The following is a 17358-nucleotide window of genomic DNA, read 5'->3' as shown; positions in this document are numbered from 1 at the left end:
TATGATTATAAATTCTGCCATCAGAAGGAGACTGGTCCAGTCATCTTGCAGTGGAGAAATGAAATACATAAACATATATATACACTGTGACACCCACCTATATACACATATATAGACTGTGATGCAAAAACACACACTTACCTTTTATGCTGGATTTCTCTCACAGAGGGTGGTGGTGGGCACACCTCAGTAATCTGACCTTTATTAGGACAACTTCCTAGGGCAGACTCCTACACCTAAAAGGGGTTGCCCAATTTTAATTTGTTTTATTAATTTATTTATAGGACATACAGATTTCTTTTTTTTTTAATTTATGTTTATTCAATACAATATAAATGTAAAGGATCTGCCAGGCACAGCTTCGGGGTTAACTCCCAGAACTAATCAGTCAGCACCTGAGAATACATCCCTGAGACTGACTCCTGCTTCCACCATTCAGGCTGGCAGGCTTAGGAGTGGGAGAGCCTATCGTAACCTGGCCAGACTCAGCTAGCTCCCGCCCTCGGTCTATTTAAGCCTGCACTTCCTGTCCCTCGGTGCTTGTGATTCTTTCCTTGTGGTTTCCTGGCCCAGCTACAGCTCCTGCTATTTTTGATCCTGCTCCATACAGACCCTGGCTTACGACTACTCTTCTGCTTTTCGTTTTGTACCTGCCACACTCCTGGCTTGACTCGGCTCGTTCACCACTCTGGTTGCTCACAGTGTTGCCGTGGGCAACGGCCCCTTTTCCTTGCTTGTGTTCCTTTGTATGTTTGTCGTGTTTGTCGTGCACTTACTGAGCGCAGGGACCGCCGCCCAGTTGTACCCCGTCGCCTAGGGCGGGTCGTTGCAAGTAGGCAGGGACAGAGTGGCGGGTAGATTAGGGCTCACTTGTCCGTCTCCCTACCCCCTGCCATTACATAATCACAAGCCCCGAGGGACAGGAAGGGCAGGCTTAGGAGTGGGAGAGCCTATCGTAACCTGGCCAGACTCAGCTAGCTCCCGCCCTCGGTCTATTTAAGCCTGCACTTCCTGTCCCTTGGGGCTTGTGATTATGTAATGGCAGGGGGTAGGGAGACGGACAAGTGAGCCCTAATCTACCCGCCACTCTGTCCCTGCCTACTTGCAACGACCCGCCCTAGGCGACGGGGTACAACTGGGCGGCGGTCCCTGCGCTCAGTAAGTGCACGACAAACACGACAAACATACAATGGAACACAAGCAAGGAAAAGGGGCCGTTGCCCACGGCAACACCGTGAGCAACCAGAGTGGTGAACGAGCCGAGTCAAGCCAGGAGTGTGCGAGGTAAAAAACGAAAAGCAGAAGAGTAGTCGGTAAGCCAGGATCTGTATGGAGCAGGATCAAAAATAGCAGGAGCTGTAGCTGGGCCAGGAAACCACAAGGAAAGAATCACAAGCACCGAGGGACAGGAAGTGCAGGCTTAAATAGACCGAGGGCGGGAGCTAGCTGAGTCTGGCCAGGTTACGATAGGCTCTCCCACTCCTAAGCCTGCCAGCCTGAATGGTGGAAGCAGGAGTCAGTCTCAGGGATGTATTCTCAGGTGCTGACTGATTAGTTCTGGGAGTTAACCCCGAAGCTGTGCCTGGCAGATCCTTTACAATAAAATTCCATACAAGTAAGGAATAAAGAAAATACAATTATACACATATTTTTACATTTTCCTCCTACTCCCACCCCCCACCCTCTCAAGACCGATCTTGGTTAAAGAAAAAAAACAAAAATAACAAATTCTTACCACTCCCCCCAATAGGTTTTTACAGTGTTTGCCTTGATTATAGATTTTCTCATATTTCATTATCATTTTCACATTATTTACCCAAGCATTAACCTCCGGTGGGGAGCTAGATATCCACTTTCTAACTATTAGTAATTTTGCAATAAATAATAGTTTTATTGATCCACATTTTGTTTCCTTAGAAATATTTAATTCGGAATCATCACCCAGCAACACCAGTTGAGGTTGCAACACTATATCTGGATCTATTTTTTCCAAAATGTTTTTAAAAATTCTATCCCAGTAATCAGCAATCTTAATACAATTCCATAACATGTGCAAATAGTTTGCCTCCGCTGCACCACATCTTGGGCAGTTAGAAGCTTTATTAATAGAGAACTTACTCAAAAGGGCTGGCGTATAGTAAAGCCTATGTATCAAATTGAACTGAATAAGCTGATGGTTCATGCTTATCGATACTTTACAAATATTTTGAAATATTATGTTCCAATCAAGAACACAATCGTTATTCAATTCCTTCTCCCATTTTATAACACAATTACATTTTAGTTTCCTTGACTTTATTTCCATCAAGGATTTATACAACCTGGAGAGAGGTTTTTTTTCACATTTGTATTTTCTCAGTTTTTTGTAAAAGTCATCCATAGTCTTTATTGAGAGGATTGCTATCTTTAAATGTATCAAATGCATGATTTAATTGAATATAGGAGAATCTTTCCTTCTCCGTCAAGTCAAAATCAACTAATAATTTTTCCCATGTTTTGATTTTTCCTCCTTCCATTATATCTAGCACATATCTAGTCCCTCTAAGTTTTAACAATGGTAACTCTGGGATAGCCTTACATTCTTCTATATTAAGATTGTGCCATAACGGGGAAAAGGGTAAAAAAACATTTCGACCAGTCATATTTCTCAAACTGTTCCAGCATTCATGCAGGAGTTGTGCTGTCAACACGTTTTCCATAACTCCAGATTTTAATTGACCAGATTCTAACACCTCATAAATATCTGAAAAGCGGCCTTTAATGTTAGTGATCAACCATTGTAAGAACTTGGCCTTATCCCATTCTTGTGTGTATTGTAATTGTGCTGCTAGGTAATATACTCTAATATCTGGAAATGCTAGTCCTCCTTGTTCTCTTGAAGGACATAAGTAGTCTAGCTTAATCCGAACTCTCTTCCTTCCCCAAATCAGGTTATTAAAGATAGTTATGATTTTCTTAAAATATTTATCTTGTATCCACACCGGGGTAACCCCAAAAACACACAAAAGTTTGGGGATCAGCACTGTTTTAATCAAGACAATTTTATTGGCTTTTGATATTGTCAATTCGTTCCATATTCTTATTTTTTTTCCATTTCTTTTATAAGGGGGAGCAAATTATAATCCAAAAATTCTTTTATATTATTTTAAATTTCTATACCCAAATATCTAAAGCTTTCTCCTGGATATATGATTCTAATTTTTGTTTGTAATACTAAATCGCTTTTATCTAGTGGCATTAATATGGATTTTTCCCAATTGATCTTTAGACCAGAATAGAATCCAAATCTTTGAATAATAGATATAACATAATTTATTTTATGATTTACTATATATAATTTTATTTTTATACTTTTATTATGTTTCTATATATATTTTTCTTTAATTATTATTTTTTTCCCTTTTTTCTTTGTTTAATTTTATTTTTATTTTTATTTTTATATTTATTTTTTATTTTCTTATTCTTAATATCTTATTTTATTTCATGAATTTTGATTTCTGAGAAACATCTGTCCAGATGATTATGGTGAAAATTATAACCATGAAAATTATACCTGAAACTTTGTCAGAGATAAAAATAAATTATAATGTCTCCAAAAGTAGGAGTAAAACCCTTTATGTATTATATGAAGTTAATTATTGTTGGTAAAACTACTTTTCTTGTGATCAATGATGTATTGAATTCCTTTGAAATGTTTTGAATAGTAGGAAACTGTGAAATGTACGAATCTGTAGAAAGCAAGCCTGGATATTCACTGAATGGGCGGAAACTTGCAATAAAACTTAATTACGAAGGATATATAAAAGGCACTAGCCTGGAACGGAATAATGGCTCTGAGGAAGTCACAGATGTGATGAAACGCGTTAGCAGCTAATTACCCCCTAACACGTGTGTTTGACGTCACACACGATGTACCTTGCTGGATTCTAACCTCAGTCTGCAACGAGCTCAGCCGTGCCTGCACTATATCTGTATATGAGGAGGCACGAAGGGAGAGAGATCCAGACAAACCTATTAAAAACCATGAGGACAACTATGAAAAGGAGAGGCTTTTCTGGACCTGTGCTATAAAGCTGGATTTTCGTCCTGTAAAAAGTGTTGGGACTTGGACTACACTTACAACATAAAGGTACCAGTGAAAAAACCTTGAGAAAAGGGTTTGAAATAATCCTCTCTAAGGAAGCAATTTTTTGTCTAATACAGATATATGTCATGTGAATATATATTCCCAGAAAAAATAACGGCTCCTGACATCTTGCTTAAATATAGGTTATACTTTGCATTTCCTAAAAAAATCTCTTCCGGATCCTTTGCCACCTGGATCCCGTCCATAACATAAATGTTGAAATCTGGACGATGCCTGTAATTTGAAGGCACGAGTGGAAAATCTCTAGCAGGTAGCTAGACAAAATTTCTCCAAACAGATCTTGGGAGTGTCTGCCTTATCTCCTGTTTAAATGCACAATGTGAACAGCACAGCACAGATCTTGGGAGTGTCTGTCTTATCTCCTGTTTAAACGCATAATGTGAACAGCACAGCACAGATCTTGGGAGTGTCTGCCTTATCTCCTGTTTAAACGCATAATGTGAACAGCACAGCATAGATCTTGGGAGGGTCTGCCTTATCTCCTGTTTAAACGCACAATGTGAACAGCACAGCACAGATCTTGGGAGTGTCTGTCTTATCACCTGTTTAAACGCACAATGTGAACAGCACAGCACAGATCTTTGGAGTGTCTGCCTTATCTCCTGTTTAAACGCACAATGTGAACAGCATATAGCCGGCTTTGGGAGGGAATAACCTGCTTATATTCTCTTGTAGAACACAAGAGAAAGAAGGAGTCAGAAACTATTGAAATTTATATAAATTGCCAAAGGCATAGAAAAATACAAATTTTATTGGACAATACAAATAACATGATTAAAAATAGACTACAAATCAAAAGAACTGTATATCTCCAATGGTATAGGAGGGGAACTAGGGTCATAGTAGTAGAACAAAAAACAATACAGAGAACACCTTCTAACAATCGCTTTAGGTAGTTATAATGTAGTTAATACAAAAAGAACGAAGATTGTCTCCAGACATATACAATGCTACTACATATCATCAAAAAATTATACTTCTAATAACAGGTAATGAGAAAGGCACACAGTGGTAAACAGAGACAATCTCCATATGGTCACACCTGTTCTCTAAATAGACACAGGGTATTTAGACTGAGCCTGTCTTAAGCACAAGCAGTGTATCGATAAATGTGTAGATAGCATTGCAGGTATTGAGTACGCAGTAAAAATAGCGCTAGTACTAACCCATCTAGTTCCACGGATGTAGTAGCTCCCAGGTATGGAGAGACCCCAACGCGCGTTTCGCGTGGATGGCTTTTTCAAGGGGTGTTCTTAATCATTTAGATTACACCTCTTATGTACGATAGGTCGCGGAGTCAGCTGATCGCATCAGCCAATGAAAAATGGATTCGGCCGTGCGTGTCAAAAACAAGTATCGCGAGACACATGCATCTGAGCCGTCAAGACCCGACCACGCATGCGCGGCTCCGGAAACCGCGCACGCGCAAACGCGTACAATTGACAGTCCAGGCAAGGTCCAACGATGACAGGGTCGACACGCAAGGTCGAAAACAAGCTAAGGTAGGGAAAGGAAAGCTAAACTCAAGAGATAACTGTACCCAAATAGGTGCTAATTGCATTATAAATAAATAGTGAGAATATCGCAGCGACTCAGATACCAGCCGTGATCCACCATATAGATATTTAGACACATCATTCATATATATTCAAAATGAATACAGTAAATAGACAGATCAATACTACAATAATATAGTCGGTTCAAAGAGAACCCAGTGCTCCAACATAAAAAATAAAGAATTAATACAATTACAAGTGTTGTATAGACATATAATGAACTCATAATACATGAGCTACAAAACATTAGTGATTTTTTACTTTATTTCTTTATTTTCTCTTCTCTTTCACTTTCATATTGTCACACTGATTAATATTCATCATCACTAATGTTTTGTAGCTCATGTATTATGAGTTCATTATATGTCTATACAACACTTGTAATTGTATTAATTCTTTATTTTTTATGTTGGAGCACTGGGTTCTCTTTGAACCGACTATATTATTGTAGTATTGATCTGTCTATTTACTGTATTCATTTTGAATATATATGAATGATGTGTCTAAATATCTATATGGTGGATCACGGCTGGTATCTGAGTCGCTGCGATATTCTCACTATTTATTTATAATGCAATTAGCACCTATTTGGGTACAGTTATCTCTTGAGTTTAGCTTTCCTTTCCCTACCTTAGCTTGTTTTCGACCTTGCGTGTCGACCCTGTCATCGTTGGACCTTGCCTGGACTGTCAATTGTACGCGTCTGCGCGTGCGCGGTTTCCGGAGCCGCGCATGCGTGGTCGGGTCTTGACGGCTCAGATACATGTGTCTCGCGATACTTGTTTTTGACACGCACGGCTGAATCCATTTTTCATTGGCTGATGCGATCAGCTGACTCCGCGACCTATCGTACATAAGAGGTGTAATCTAAATGATTAAGAACACCCCTTGAAAAAGCCATCCATGCGAAACGCGCGTTGGGGTCTCTCCATACCTGGGCGCTACTACATCCGTGGAACTAGATGGGTTAGTACTAGCGCTATTTTTACTGCGTACTCAATACCTGCAATGCTATCTACACATTTATCGATACACTGCTTGTGCTTAAGACAGGCTCAGTCTAAATACCCTGTGTCTATTTAGAGAACAGGTGTGACCATATGGAGATTGTCTCTGTTTACCACTGTGTGCCTTTCTCATTACCTGTTATTAGAAGTATAATTTTTTGATGATATGTAGTAGCATTGTATATGTCTGGAGACAATCTTCGTTCTTTTTGTATTAACTACATTATAACTACCTAAAGCGATTGTTAGAAGGTGTTCTCTGTATTGTTTTTTGTTCTACTACTATGACCCTAGTTCCCCTCCTATACCATTGGAGATATACAGTTCTTTTGATTTGTAGTCTATTTTTAATCATGTTATTTGTATTGTCCAATAAAATTTGTATTTTTCTATGCCTTTGGCAATTTATATAAATTTCAATAGTTTCTGACTCCTTCTTTCTCTTGTGTTCTACCTGATATTGTTTGGAGTTTCTATTGTTACTGGGGAGTTCAAGAATCCGCACTTGCTGGTGACTTAGCCCACATATTTTATAGTCCCATGAGACATATGTTGATATTATATTCTCTTGTATGTCATTCTCCTTAAACCACATAATGTTATTGTATCATTTTGTAAAACAATGTTTATATGCATGCAATAATTTGTCGGTATATCGCAATAGCTCTTGCAACTTTGTTAGTAATTCATTTCTATGAATGTTAGTAATCCATTTCTATGCACAATGAATTTCCACCAATCTGACAATTGTGCATGGATAATGTAATTTATATCCAAGTTTTTAATATAAAAAAAATCGTAATAATAAATAAATTTTGTATAAATTGTTTAATACAGTCTTATCTTGTATTTATTTTACCCAAAGTGTGCTGGTTGGTCCATTCGTTTTTCGTTTTCTTTTCTGCTATATTTATTTTGGACGGCACCGTGCAATATATATTGCATTTCTTTTTGGGTTATTAAAAGGATAATATTTTTTCTTTTTGTTATATTGTAATTTGGGGATTTTTTCCCATTTTCTTATCCTAGGGATATTTTGTAGGATCATCTTGGACAGTTGTTTCTCAGATTAAATCCATTTTCTTTCCCCCCCCCCCCTTATATTCTTGTTCCCTCCCTTTTTCTTTTTCTTTTTCCTTTTACCCCTCTCCCCCCTTTTTTTGTTTCCTTAGTCATATAGTCATTATGGCATACTGTTTAGATGCGGAAGTGGACGCACACATATCAGCTTTTTTCAATTGTGAAATAAATAAAAAAAGGAGGAATCAAATAGGGACTTATTTGGTCTCTTTAAAATGCATAGGAAATTGGTTTTGGGACATCTTAGGAGGAAATGGGACATTAGCAGTCTTGAGGCATATAAAACATCTAACATCACCCCTAGGGGCTTAAGAAGGAAAGTCTTTCCTGCATCACATTTGAAAGGTGAGGAATTCATAAAAAAATGGGATATGGAGTGCCTAGAACACTCGAAACATCTTATGGAGATTATTATAGAAGAGGAAAAAAACCTCTTGGTTTCTCTTACCTCTGAAATTGATGAAAGTGTAAAAAAATTGGATGAATTCCGTACACATCTGGACTTTGAAAGATTAAATAACAACTTAAAAAAGGATGTAGAAATAGAACAAAAAGAAATTGCGATTCGTAAAAAGAGGAAATATCAGAGTGACCTACAGGACTTTGAAAATGATCAAATTTTCTCCTTCATCAATAAGAATAGGAATATGAATAAAAAGGAAGGATGGGGTAACCGTAGAAATTTTACTAAAAGGGGCTCCATCTTATCTACAGATGGGGATACGACTAGTGACCCCTCAAGTGAAAATGAAGTCTATAGAGGGAGAAATATTGAAAAAACTCTTTTTTAGGCGAGAGAACAGGAGGGAGACCAGGAGAGGAAAAATCAGTAGAGAAAGGAGGAAGACCAAATACGAGGCAGAGAAGGGGGAGATAAATAATGTCAATAATATCATTAATCTAACCAATCTTACCTTGTCCCCATGCCATATAAATCTATTAAATCGTGGACTGGGATTTTCCCCAGTTAACACAGGAAATGAATTTGAAATATACAAAGACCTCCATTTATTTGTGAGGAAAATATTACTTAGATTATGGCATGAAGACAAGGAGGGGAAAGGACCCCATTTAAATGAGGAACAGGATGGGAGTAATGAGATGTGTGTTATGGAGAATTTGACCCAGGGGGATGTGGTACCCTTGGTAGATCTAGAGGATTTATATGAAGAGGGGAAAATAGATGAAATGGAAATCCTTAATGGGAACCATGAGAAATCTCTGATTCCGGAATTTACCGGTCTACGTCCAAAAAGTGGCACGATGCCAAATGTATCACTAAATAGATACACACAATCCTTTATGGAAGCAATGCAGAGAGATTTGGGTCTGGTTGACTGGTCCTCCTTCATGGGGATGGACAACCTTAGCAAAGGGGAAAGAACGGCCCTAATGGAACTTAGTAAACTGGAAAATGTGGTTATAAAACCCAGTGATAAAGGGGGAAATGTGGTCCTCCTCATGGAGGAGTACTATGTCGGCGAGATCCAAAGACAACTAAACTCAAACTGTTATGTCAACTTAAAAGAGAACCCGATGGAAGATATAGCTTGTAGCTTGAATAGAAAACTTCTATTTGCATTGGATGAGGGTCTAATAAATCGACAGGAGTATAACTTTTTATTGGTAAAGGAACCACGAATGCCCACCATTTATATACTGCCTAAGGTGCACAAAAACAGGGAATCACCTCCAGGACGACCTATAATTTCGGGAATGGGAGGACCAACCGATAACCTTGGAAAATATGTGGATGAAAAATATAAGCCGTTTGTGCATCAACTCCCATCATTTATTCTTGACACTGGGGACCTACAACGAAAAATTAAAAACTTGAGATTTGATTGTGATTTCATACTAGTGAGTTTGGATGTTGAATCTCTCTATACTTCCATTCCTCATGAATGTGGCCTTAAACCCTCTGCCTCTTTCCTTGAGGGTCGGGGTGGTGACTGGGCACATCAAAATGAGTTTATAGTTGAAATGTTAGAATTTGTTCTCAACCACAACTGTTTCTCTTTTGATGGTAGGTTCTTCCGCCAAGTCCAGGGGACGGCGATGGGCTCATCGTGTGCACCATCCTATGCCTGCCTCCACCTGGGCTGGTGGGAGAAACATATTGTTTATAAAAATGCATCTTTTAAGAAAAATGTAGCCTGTTGGCATAGATTTATGGATGACATTTTGCTTTGCTGGAAAGGATCGGTATCCGAATTAGATTTATTCATGAGCGAATTAAATCAAAATTCCTTGAATATATCTTTGACATATACTCACAGCGAGGTCTCAATTAATTTTTTGGATTTAAATATATATAAAGAAGATAATATGCTGAGGACATCATCCTACCGCAAACCAACGGCAGGTAATACATTACTTTTAGCCAGCAGTCACCACCCCCCCCCCCCCAAATAAAGGGAATACCGGTGGGAGAATTCACGAGAATTAGAAGGAATTGTTCGAACTTCGATGAATTTAAGACTGAGGCTATGGAACTATCTGGGAGATTCGAATCAAGGGGATACTCCAAAAAAATAATAAAACGTGGATACAATCGTTCCCTAAGACTGAATAGAGATGAATTTTTGGAAAAAAAGATTGAAAAAAGAATTAATAAGGATGATAGAGTTCGCTTTATATCAAGATATGGTTCCCATTGGGAAATCTTACGTAACCTTATGCTAAAAAATTGGTCATATTTGACTTTGAATCCCAAAATTGGGACCCTGGTAGGTAATTCACCAAGTATGGTGCCTAGGAGAGCCCCAAATCTTAGAGACATCCTGGTTAATTCAAAGTTTAGGAGGAAAACAAAAGAAGGACAGGCTTGGTTAAAAAAACGCCCAAAGGGCATGTTTAAATGTGGGAGCTGCTCTCACTGTAAATATGTTCTGAAAGCAGATAAATTTAGGGATGCAAGGGGAGTGAAGGAATATAGAGTCCAGACTTTTATTAACTGCCGCTCCTGTATGGTGGTATATTGTATCACCTGCCCCTGTAACAAACTATATATTGGGAAGACCAAACGTGAACTCCAGATACGTATCGGGGAACACATATCGGACATTAAAAAGGGTGATTTGAAGAGCCCTCTAGCGACTCATTTTAAAATTTATCATCAGCAATCTCCCTCTGGCCTAAAGTATATGGGGATATATCATCTTTTTGAGGATAGAAGAGGAGGAGATAGAAATAGAGTACTCCTACAAAAGGAAACCATGTGGATATATACACTGGGCACCTTGATGCCTAATGGCTTAAATAATGAAATCAAATTTAATATGTTCCTTTGAGGTTGTGGCCTGAGTCTCCCCTTTATTTATTGTTCAAATATTGGTTTGATGACTGCATACCAGTGTCTAAACCAACTCTGTCGTATGAATGTGGAGGGATTTATCCTTATGACCTAGGGAACTCTCCTTTCCATGGGTTGATGGGGACTCGGTCTGGGTTGGCATATTTAGCCTATCTCTGATTTACTCCCTGTCACCACATGGAAGGTAGAACTTATCTCCTAATCCCTTTATGACTGCTCCTGATTACGTTTACATTCCTCCTATCCATGGGGTGATGGGGACCCGGTCAGGACTGGCTAATGCCGTTTTCTGACTTGCTCCCTGTCACCACATGGAATGGGGGGAAAACAAACATTTATCTCTTTAATTCTATTATTCTTGCTCCTGGTATCTTTCAGACAGCACCTTTTGGGTCTGGATAGAAAATCCATAACTATAATAGAATATTCCATTTATATATTGAAAAGGTTGACTTAAATTTATTTTATGATTTACTATATATAATTTTATTTTTATACTTTTATTATGTTTCTAAATATATTTTTCTTTAATTATTATTTTTTTCCCTTTTTTCTTTGTTTAAATTTTTATTTTTATATTTATTTTTATTTATTTTTTCTTTTCTTATTCTTAATATCTTATTTTATTTCATGAATTTTGATTTCTGAGAAACATCTGTCCAGATGATTATGGTCAAAATTATAACCATGAAAATTATACCTGAAACTTTGTCAGAGATAAAAATAAACTATAATGTCTCCAAAAGTAGGAGTAAAACCCTTTATGTATTATATGAAGTTAATTATTGTTAGTAAAACTACTTTTCTTGTGATCAATGATGTATTGAATTCCTTTGAAATGTTTTGAATAGTAGGAAACTGTGAAATGTACGAATCTGTAGAAAGCAAGCCTGGATATTCACTGAATGGGCGGGAACTTGCAATAAAACTTAATTACGAAGGATATATAAAAGGCACTAGCCTGGAACGGAATAATGGCTCTGAGGAAGTCACAGATGTGATGAAACGCGTTAGCAGCTAATTACCCCCTAACACGTGTGTTTGACGTCACACACGATGTACCTTGCTGGATTCTAACCTCAGTCTGCAACGAGCTCAGCCATGCCTGCACTATATCTGTATATGAGGAGGCACGAAGGGAGAGAGATCCAGACAAACCTATTAAAAACCATGAGGACAACTATGGAAAGGAGAGGCTTTTCTGGACCTGTGCTATAAAGCTGGATTTTCGTCCTGTAAAAAGTGTTGGGACTTGGACTACACTTACAACATAAAGGTACCAGTGAAAAAACCTTGAGAAAAGGGTTTGAAATAATCCTCTCAAAGGAAGCAATTTTTGGTCTAATACAGATATGTGTCATGTGAATATATATTCCCAGAAAAAATAACGGCTCCTGACATCTTGCTTAAATATAGGTTATACTTGGCATTTCCTAAAAAAAATCTCTTCCGGATACTTTGCCACCTGGATCCCGTCCATAACATAAATGTTGAAATCTGGACGATGCCTGTAATTTGAAGGCACGAGTGGAAAATCTCTAGCAGGTAGCTAGACAAAATTTCTCCAAACAGATCTTGGGAGTGTCTGCCTTATCTCCTGTTTAAATGCACAATGTGAACAGCACAGCACAGATCTTGGGAGTGTCTGTCTTATCTCCTGTTTAAACGCACAATGTGAACAGCACAGCACAGATCTTGGGAGTGTCTGCCTTATCTCCTGTTTAAATGCACAATGTGAACAGCACAGCACAGATCTTGGGAGTGTCTGTCTTATCTCCTGTTTAAACGCATAATGTGAACAGCACAGCACAGATCTTGGGAGTGTCTGCCTTATCTCCTGTTTAAACGCACAATGTGAACAGCATATAGCCGGCTTTGGGAGGGAATAACCTGCTTATATTCTCTTGTATGTCATTCTCCTTAAACCACATAATGTTATTGTATCATTTTGTAAAACAATGTTTGTATGCATGCAATAATTTGTCGGTATATCGCAATAGCTCTTGCAACATTGTTAGTAATTCATTTCTATGAATGTTAGTAATCCATTTCTATGCACAATGAATTTCCACCAATCTGACAATTGTGCATGGATAATGTAATTTATATCCAAGTTTTTAATATAAAAAAAATCTTAATAATAAATAAATTTTGTATAAATTGTTTAATACAGTCTTAGGCCTCATTTACACGAGCGTGTGCGTTTTGCGCGCGCAAAAAACGCTGCGTTTTGCGCGCGTTTGTATGGCGTATGCACTGCGTATACGCAGCCTTGTTGCGTTTTAAACGCGCGCACGACAAGCGTTTGCATCGCGCGTAAAAAACGCAGAGGGGATTAGTGGGACGGCCGCCTACAAATAGGCCAGCTGGCCCAACCCCTGCTTGCTGGTAGAAATCTGTTTGCAAGGTTATTTCCGCCTCTGCAGAAACCACAGTGTTTGTTTTTCCCTTCAAATTGGAATCGCTTTGACACCCAACTATTATGGCTTCGCCAGCACTGGCGCGTGTGCTTCTTCTCTGGATGATCTCACGTCGGTTTGGCCAGCGCCGACACATGCTGCAGCACCACACGCCTGGAAGAAGTCGCATTTGGGTTCACCCACTTGTGGCCCAACGTACAATAAAAGGGCATTTCCATACCCTGTTTGAGGACTTACGCCGGCATCCCGACAAATTTCGATCCTTCTGCCGCATGTCTGTGGCCACATTTGACCTTCTGCTTGAGCAAACTCGCTCTGGTCTCACCTTCCAGAATACGAACATGAGACGCTGCATTTCGCCCGAGGAACGTCTGCTTGTGACCTTGAGGTATGTATGAAGCTGCTATAACTTAGTCCATGCCGCTGTCTGCTTTACCAGCCCCCCACTAACATGTGTTCTTCCTTTCTTTTTCTTTCTCTTTATTTTCTAGATTTCTGGCCACAGGCAATAGTTATCATTCGTTGCATTTTGAATTTCTTTTGGGAGTGACCACCATTTCGTTCATTGTCACATCCACCTGTGTCGTGTTGTGGCAGAGTTTAAAGAGCACGGTCATGCCTCAGCCCACGACAGAACAGTGGCTAAGTATATCAGAGGGATTTCTTAGAGCTACTGAATTTCCAAATTGCATTGGTGCCCTTGACGGCAAACACATTCGTGTGAGAAAGCCCCCACGCAGTGGCTCGCAATACTATAACTACAAGCAGTATTTTTCCATGGTATTGTTAGCCTTGGCGGACACTAATTATTGTTTCACTATTGTTGATATTGGCTCGTATGGAAGCTCGGCAGATGCCCGCATATTCCGTACATCAAGAATGGGGAAGCGACTCGTGAATAGGCGACTGGGGTTGCCGGAACCCTCCATCCTCCCAGGCTCCAGCGGGCCCCCAATCCCGTATGTAATCGTGGCAGATGAGGGGTTCGCACTCACAAGGCAAGTCATGCGTCCCTTTGCAAGAAGGGGCTTGGATGACCGTAGGCGCATGTTCAATCTCCGCCTGGGCAGAGCTCGGCGATGTGTCGAATGTGCCTTTGGCATTATGTCGAACAGGTGGCGTGTCTTTCTGTCAACAATGCAATTGTCCATGCATAATGTCACACGTGTTATCCAAGCGGGTGTAGTTCTGCATAACTTCTGCCGCATTAATGATGCAAACTTTGATGCTGACTATATCATAACACACGCAGACACCACTGACAATGTCCCGGTGATTCCTCTAGGGCGATCTGTCTCCTCCGGCCTTCGAGTTCGTGATACTTTGGCGGCATATTTTGAGTGCCCATCTGGACCAGCACCGTGGGGGGCTGATGACCTGTGAAGGGGTGAATGTTCTTTTGACGCTTCACTACCGACCTGAGATGTGGGCATTTTTTGTTTTGTTTCTTTTGTGTGTTGGGGTTGGGGTAGGGACTCGCAAAACATGAGGACCCTTGACGCGGGTTGCGAGCTTATATCTCTCGGGGTTTGAGCAGGACTTTACACAGTTGCCGACTTACTTTGCCCATATATCCTGTTGTGCGGACTGCAGTTAGGGAAGTCCAATTGCAAGTGTACTTATTTTGCTTCAGGGCCCATGGCAGGACCTAAACTTTGGAATCCCTTTCAAGCCATGTCAAACCACGAGAGATTAACTAAAACCTCATATCACATGTCCATGCATTGGTCCAAAAGGCCAGAAGTGTGTGAGAGTGTAGGCTAAGGAAATGTGTGCCAAACCTTCTGTTGGGTGGTCGAAAAGAATAATAAAACGAAACAAAACCATGAACTTTTTTTTTTTTATTAAGGGATTCGGACCAATCCCAAATTTTTGGGTAAAAAAATAACACACCAACATGGTGTAACGAAATCCAAACGAAAAACAGGATCACACAATATACGTGGCCAGGCCTGCACCACACACAACAGTGCCGTCAAGAAATATTGGCACCAACACACTCAGAGGTGTTGGTATAGTTGGGCTGGGGAGGCATATGCCTGCATTTCAGCACCACTATGCTGGACCTGGAGCTGGGTAGGTTGTTCCTGGCCAGCATAGTGGTGCTGATGTGGTGGCTGGAATGTGGGCCCCGCGAAGTGGGGAGCCATAGGGCGCATGTATGGATGCGGACGGGCCATATGGGGAACAGGGTGAAATTGGCCAGGCACCTGGGCCGTGGGTGGCGGCATGTAAGTATTTCGCCACTGCTCGATTGCCGTGAAACACGGATGGGGATTGTGTGGCGGTCTGCAAGCGTCGATCAATGTGACGATCGACGCCTGCAGACGGCCCATAAGGTCCATCGGCACCAGGCGTAGGAGGGGCACAATGCTGCGGCCAAAGGCATCATTGCCATCCTCCTCTGCGGCTCGCCTCAAATACTCGAGTACCCGCGTATCCACCTGGGCAGATGTGGAGGGCTGTGGGGCACGAAGACGCCGACTGCGGGCTCGCACGGGCCGCTCCTGGGCTGGAGAGCCAACCGGCCGTTCTGACTGGCCTGGTGCGGGCTCCTGGGGTGTCGGCTCGGGGCTGGGTGGCAGGATATTGGGAGCAGGGGCTTCGGCCACAGACTCCCCCACGTCAGTCTCCTCTGCTGTATCCTCCAAATTGTCGGTGGTTCTACAAGGAGGCAAAAAATTATGAGTACAAAATCTAACAATGCCCACAACAACACGTTGACAGACAGGACCTGGACAAACACACAGTACACTCATGCAACGACATAAATGCTTACGTGCGCATATCCATGATGTCCTTCAGGAACATCAGCTGTTTCGTATAAATGTAGGGCCGTTTGCGAGATGCCCCATCTCCGCTGCGTCCCTTGTCACCCATCTCTCGCCTGAATTGATCACGGCAGCTCCGCCACCGTGTCTTGATATCTTGGACTGGTGTATGTAACAAAAACAAAACACGCCATCAGAACTATCACCTCTCGCTACAAAATGAAGGGCCCTGCAATGGCAATGCGGTGGGACGTGCGAAGCACCTGCTCCACCAAAGTTTCTCGTGCTCATGTGCGCAATACACATACAGGGCCCAGGTTTTCTATAGGCATGACAGGCATTGACAGAAAATGCAAGGTACTCACCCAACCGAGTGCGGTCACGGGTTCGGCCTGTCTCCCACTCTTGCCCAAAGAGGTTTTTGGCCACCAACTCCCATGCGTCCTCCTTCACCGTCCTGTTGTGATACTCCTCACATCTGTTATCCCATATTGCTGGATGCTCCTGGATAAAAAGAATGAGGCGCTCCACATCCATCCCGCGCGGCATGGCTGTAGTATGTGGCTGTGAAACACTCCAAAATATCCCCAGACAACTCTCCTGGCACTGGCTAGTCTTGCCCCCTCGCACTTGAAAGGCAGGCACTTCCTGGTTTGGAGAAGCTTTTTGTAGCTTTATAGACTAATTAGAATGGACATAACAGCTCTTGCGTGTTTTTCGCGCATGCAACGCAGGACCGTCCGTGTGGCATGCGTTGTTTTCACGCACCCATTGAAGTCAATGGGTGCGTGTTGCGTGAAAAACGCAAGATTATAGAACATGTCGTGAGTTTTACGCAACGCACTCACGCAGCGCAAAATACACGCATCGTCTAAACAGCCCCATAGACTATTATAGGTGCGTACGACACGCGTGAAAAGCACGCGCGTCGCACGCGCGTATAATACGCTCGTGTAAACGAGGCCTTATCTTGTATTTATTTTACCCAAAGTGTGCTGGCTGGTCCATTCGTTTTTCGTTTTCTTTTCTGCCATAATCCAATTTTTGTTCCGGATTCGTAA

At 41.0% G+C, this 17358-nt stretch overlaps 1 protein-coding gene across 1 annotated transcript; it reads right to left on the bottom strand.

Moving 5' to 3' along the window:
- Positions 1-15354: 15354 nt before the first annotated feature.
- LOC142671185 (uncharacterized) lies at positions 15355-16459 on the bottom strand. The gene is made up of 2 exons (XM_075847157.1): positions 16306-16459; positions 15355-16190 (listed from the first exon to the last, which is right to left on the bottom strand). The coding sequence occupies exons 1-2, from the start codon at positions 16404-16406 to the stop codon at positions 15527-15529; spliced, it is 765 nt and encodes a 254-aa protein (XP_075703272.1). The 5' UTR covers positions 16407-16459; the 3' UTR covers positions 15355-15526.
- Between the last annotated feature and the right edge of the window lie 899 nt (positions 16460-17358).

The sequence above is a fragment of the Rhinoderma darwinii genome, chromosome 1, assembly GCF_050947455.1.
Source record: "Rhinoderma darwinii isolate aRhiDar2 chromosome 1, aRhiDar2.hap1, whole genome shotgun sequence".
NCBI classification, from domain to species: Eukaryota; Metazoa; Chordata; class Amphibia; order Anura; family Rhinodermatidae; genus Rhinoderma; species Rhinoderma darwinii.
This window is presented reverse-complemented; position numbering and strand designations above follow the sequence as displayed.